Here is a 5,517-nt window from a genome sequence, read left to right on the forward strand (position 1 = left end):
CTGTTTGCTCTTAGCTGTCTGCAGAGTAGAATCTCGTTTCCACCCATTGCTAGCATTGTGATTTTAGGCAGGCTTTCAGAGCTTCAGGCAACAGGAATAATTAATTCCTACCTCATCAGGTTGCCGTGAAGACTAAATATGGAAATCCCCTGATAGCATTTAACAAGACTCTTAAAAAGGGTGGTGTTTAATCATCCCTAGAATTTCGGGAAGTCTCCTTCAAGAAGCCCCACCACGTCCCCCACTACACTCCAGACTCATCCCTTCCCCCGTTGGGTTCTTGGGCAGAGGCCTCGGCCTCTTAGACAGCCATCCTTGTCGCTGTCAGACACAAACTGTCCCCGAGCTGAGCACGTTGCCAGCTTCATGTTGGACGCTCAGACATATTTTTGCATGAAGTCTGAAAGATTATTTGGAACCACATGGCTAAATTCTCTTTGAGTTTCCATTCTGAGGACCATGAGTCTTGCATATTAGAAAACTGGTATAAAAAATATGGTATGTATTGTTGGTCTATGAGCCCAGGAAGACTTGGTAATTTCTCTATGTACCTTGAAAGGAAGGAAGAAAGGAAGGGAAGGAGGGAGGGAGGGAGGGAGGGACGGAGGGAGGGAAGGAGGAAGGGAGGGAAGGGGGAACGGAGGGAGGGAGGGAAGGAGGGAGGGACGGAGGAACGGAGGGAGGGAGGGAAAGAGACAAGGAAGGAACCAAAGGGGGCAGACATGTGGTTAATTTTGAGTTGTTTAAAACATTTATTATTTTGCTTCTGCAAGAGCCCAGATTTAATGTTTCCTATAATGTATTCATCTTTTATTATATATCTAGTAGTATGAATTAAATGAGTGGTCAGATCTCTATTTCGTCTGTGCCTCCCACCTCCACCACCTCACCCACCCCACACATCACTGTGTGTTAAGGATTCACCCAACACTTCTCACGTGTCAGGAAAGTGCCTTATTGAGTTCTATGAGTTTCTATGCACTGGCATGTGTGTTTCTGTGTGTGTGTGCTAGTGTGTAAAGGTGAAGGCCAGACATCAGTCTCCAGTGTTGGTCCTCAAGAGACATCCATCTTGCTTTTCTTATTTTTGAGATAAGATCTCTGGATCTCATTGGCACAGACCTTGATGATTGACTAGGTAGACCCTCAGCTTCTGAAAGCCAACTGTCTTCACCTTCCCAGACCAAGTGGTCCAGGTTCTTACAAAAGTTCTGAGGACTGCTCTCAGATTCTCCTGCCTGTGTGAGCAGTGCCTTACTGACTGAGCCATTTTCCCATGGCTCAGTTTTTGTTTTGAGGCTCAGTTTGAACAGGCTAGCCTCCTACTGGGGATCTTCCAAGTAGCTGGGATCTTAGGAGTGCATCACCAAATCCTACTGGAAAATATTTCGAATATCAAAGTAACTCTGGTTGTCAACTGATTGGTTTTGGATCCAGATAGTTCTTTTTTTTTTTTTTTTTTTTTACACAGGATACATCAGTTCTGAAATGATGCTTAAAACATCATTTCATTCTGGGAATGGCTCCTAGGAAAACCTCCCAGAAGATGAGTTATCAAGGTTCCTCATAGAATATATGCCCCCTTTTTCATATAGGCTAACGTTATTTCTTCTAGATCATTTTACGAAAGAATAGACTATTAATTCTCCCATGTTTTTCATTTGTGCTGTTGGATTTTGAAATAAACAAAGGTGCCCTTGGCTAGTAAGAATGTCTGAACTTGCAGAGTTATTTCTCTCAAGTGGCACATTTTTCTTCTAATACAGCCCTGGAATATAAATAGCACCGCTCCTCATCTTTCCTGTGTTGGCACCCCCACCCCCTACCTTCTGCACCCCACCACGGCCCCTAATCCTCTGCCTTCTGCTCCATGGGAAGTCAGCCTTGGTTGATGATGATAATGCATCCCTTAGAAGTCATTAAAGCAAGCTGTGTTTAATGCGTTTAATCATTTTCAATGAACCAAGTCATCTTTCTCCTTAATCACTTTAGAAGCTGCTCCCCGAGCATAAGTCCCTTATCTGATAGTCTTCTGAGTGCCCAGATCTGAGCTCTTAAAGTAGCATCTTTAGCTGTGGCTTGCTGGGCTTGTCATTTATCAATAGATTTGATGCTCTCGGCCAATCTGTGGGGACCGGGGATTAGCATGAGAGGAATAGCTGGATGCTGCCTGCATCTGGCAACCTTAGAAGGCGAAGCTACCAGACATCTTGCTCTTTCCCAATGCAGAGTCCCCACAAAGTAGCGTTGTCACAGAATTGGCGGTCAAGCTGCTTCACTGACCATTGTTTTATTTCCTCTGGATTTGGGAAACCCAAACCATCCTGCCCTGATGCTCCATTACTGTTCTCCATTTCTTCTTTTTATCTTACTGTCTTGCAATATTTTCGTGGGCCTCTCCACTTCAGGGGTGCCCTACCCTGTCCCAGGCAATGAGTGAGATACAGCAGTATGCACGATAATGTCACTACACCCAAGCTAAATGTGGGGGGGGGGGTCATTTACTGGAATGTGCATGGTTGATCTTCAGAAAAATGGAACATTCAATAAGAGAATGAAGCAAAACCCAACGAGATGAGTTGAGACCCGATGAGAAATGCAAAAGGCTCTCCCTCCACTGGCTCTGCTGTCTGTAGCCCAGGCCAAGAAGGCACGGAGATAAATGACTCTAGTGCCCACTCCTAGCCCCTCCCACACACACTTTGCTTTTCCTGCTTCTAACCCATTGAAGGGCCACACACTCTGAACCGTGTTTCTAACTGGAGACTGTATGTGTGATGTCTCAGGATCTTTGCCCATCATCAGATAAGTGGCTGCTCTGGCTCCTCTTGTTTTCTGCTATTCTGTCTCTAGTGGAATTATGTTACTGTAGAGAGAGAGATTCATCCCCCAAGGGGATTTGTATTGAGTGTGACTGACTCCGAGTACCAAGAACTCCTCAGTGTTCTACCTTCTTTTGAGCCCTCACGCCGTGTTGCTGTGAGTGGGCTTTAGTTCACTTGTGCGAAACTAGTGTCATTTTCAGGCAGTGTTGCTATTCAGAGGACTTAATTGCGTCATTGACATCTTGGTAAAACAATTTCAGAGATCTGACAGTGACAGTATTAAACCCGGTGACTGGAAAGGGTCGTGGCAGATTCTGAAAACAAAGTAGTTAGCTCAACATCTGGCTTTCTTTGAAGAGCAAAGAAAGGAGAGTGTCAAGAGACAGATTCGGAGTATGGTCTTTAGAGAATGCGGCTGTTGTGGGGTGGGGGCTTTGTGCATTTGCTTGCAAGACAATAAGAAAGAAAGAAAAAGGAAGGAAGGAAGGAAGGAAGGAAGGAAGGAAGGAAGGAAAGAAGGAAAGAAGGAAAAGCATGAAGACGCTGTAGTGCCGAGGCTGTCCTCAGACTTTGGTGGTCTGGTTTCAGGGTTTGCCATCAAGGAAGGGCTTTCACGGTGTAAATGCTTTGGCTTCTGTCACCGTGGCTGCTTGAGTTTAATCAAGGTGGTGACATGTAAGAAGTGCTCCAGCCCTTGAGTCTGACCGAAGCACCGTTCCGGAGGATGATAAGGCTCAAGCGTGTTGATGTGGACGTGAGTGTTGTCAGGCTTCAGTAACTCGGTACACTGCTGGCTCACATAGCAAGAGTTAGAAAAGGCAGCATTTCAAGGGGTTCAACTCCTAATCTGAAGCTTCCTCTTTAGTCTGCGATATCTGACTGTGATTATTTCACTGGTTGCATTTACTGCGCCTGCTCGTGTGCTCCCCTGACACAGCGCCTCAGAGGGCAGCATGTAGTTCTGGGTTCTCTACCACATGGGGTGTAGGGATGGACCGGCTTCCAACTTGGCAAGCTCCTTTACCTGCTGAATCATCTCACTGGCTACTTGTACGTTCATCAAAGTAAAATACAAATTGGTTTAAAAAAATGTTTTACATCTTTTTAATCCGTTTATCTTGCTGCCCCAGTAGAAGAGAGTAATGAACAAGAGAATGTCCAACCCAAACAGAAGCAGAAAGGGAGAAATAGTAACAAAAGGTCGGGTTAACTTCACCCAAAGACTGCCTGGGAGGTAATGAGCAAATGTGATGTAATCAAAAAGCGACACAGTGCGCTGAAAATCACAGGAGCAACACAGCTGCTGATCTTCAACTAATATCCGTGTTTCTTTTTTTTTTTTTCCAGAAAGAAAAAAAGGGTCTCCTGAAGCTCCTCTCTGGGGCTTCCACCAAACGCAAGCCCCGAGTCTCCCCGCCAGCGTCACCTACCCTGGATGTGGAGCTGGGTGCAGCGGACATGCCCCTGCAGGGAGCAGTGGGCCCCGAGTTGCCGCTAGGGGGCGGCCACGGCCGGACGGCCTCCTGCTCCACAGATGGAGATGGCCCAGTGGTCTCGGGGACAGCAGCCCTAGCCCAGGACGCTTTCCATCGCAAGGCGAGCTCCCTGGACTCCGCCGTACCCATCGCCCCACCACCTCGGCAGGCCTGCTCCTCCCTGGGTCCCGTCATGAATGAGGCCAGGCCTGTTGTTTGTGAAAGGTGAGTCCCCCTCCTCTCTAGCAAGCTCTAGGCTGGACGTTTTATTCTCATGTAGAAGATAATTCTTTGGGGGTTGAAAGACCCTTCCACAGGGGTTGCTAAAGACCATCAGAAGCCGGGCGATGGTGGCGCACGCCTTTTATCCCAGCACTCGGGAGGCAGAGGCAGGTGGGTCTCTGTGAGTTCGAGACCAGCCTGGTCTACAGAGCTAGTTCCAGGACAAGCTCCAAAGCCACAGAGAAACCCTGTCTCGAAAAACCAAAAATAAAAAGAAGAAGAAGAAGATAATTCTACAGCGTCCTGAAATTTCAAGCCGAATTGGTAATGACATTCAAGCTCAGTGTTCCTTGTTCTGCTCGCTACAGCAAACCATTCACTTCATCTCCTTCATTAATTCTAACATGCCGGCCTTTCCCCTGCTTTCTAGTTGTTGGCTCCAGATTCATATCTTCATGACGTCTGCCAGTCACTGTCTAATCCAGGGATGCTCAACATTTCTAATGTCGCGACCCTTTAATACACTTCCTCATGTTGTGGTGACCTCCAATTAAAAACTTTCATTGCTACTTCCTAGCTGTAATTTTGCTCCTGTTATAAATCATAATGTAAATATTCTTAGAGGTAGCGGTTTTGCCAACCCACAGGTTGAGAACCACTGCAATCCTTTGTGTCTATTAGGAGCTTACACCGCTACCTGCACCATCCTGCTACCCAGAGAGTTTTTTCTGCCTTCTCCTGAGCCAGAAGAACACAGTGTAGATTCAGATGGCTCTCTCAGTTAGTTCACTCCGAATGAGAAACATTCTGCTAGTGATTCTGGCTTTGAACAGCCCTAACAAGTGGGAATTCTGGGCCGGGCGGTGGTGGCGCACGCCTTTAATCCCAGCACTTGGGAGGCAGAGGCAGGCGGAACTCTGTGAGTTCGAGACCAGCCTGGTCTACAAGAGCTAGTTCCAGGACAGGCTCCAAAAACCACAGAGAAACCCTGTCTC

The 5,517-nt window shown here is 46.9% G+C and overlaps 1 protein-coding gene across 1 annotated transcript in view; it reads left to right on the forward strand.

The window, feature by feature from the left end:
- Sh3rf1 (SH3 domain containing ring finger 1) overlaps positions 1-5,517 on the forward strand; it is a gene marked incomplete at its 5' end in the record, with an annotated part of 69,653 nt that overhangs the window by 53,333 nt on the left and 10,803 nt on the right. Inside the window, one exon of the mRNA XM_026777376.1 lies at positions 4,173-4,525. Within this exon, the coding sequence (XP_026633177.1) occupies positions 4,173-4,525 (353 nt within the window). The remainder of the gene's footprint in view (positions 1-4,172; positions 4,526-5,517) is intronic.

This window comes from Microtus ochrogaster, unplaced genomic scaffold (genome assembly GCF_000317375.1).
Source record: "Microtus ochrogaster isolate Prairie Vole_2 unplaced genomic scaffold, MicOch1.0 UNK61, whole genome shotgun sequence".
In the NCBI taxonomy this organism is placed as follows: Eukaryota; Metazoa; Chordata; class Mammalia; order Rodentia; family Cricetidae; genus Microtus; species Microtus ochrogaster.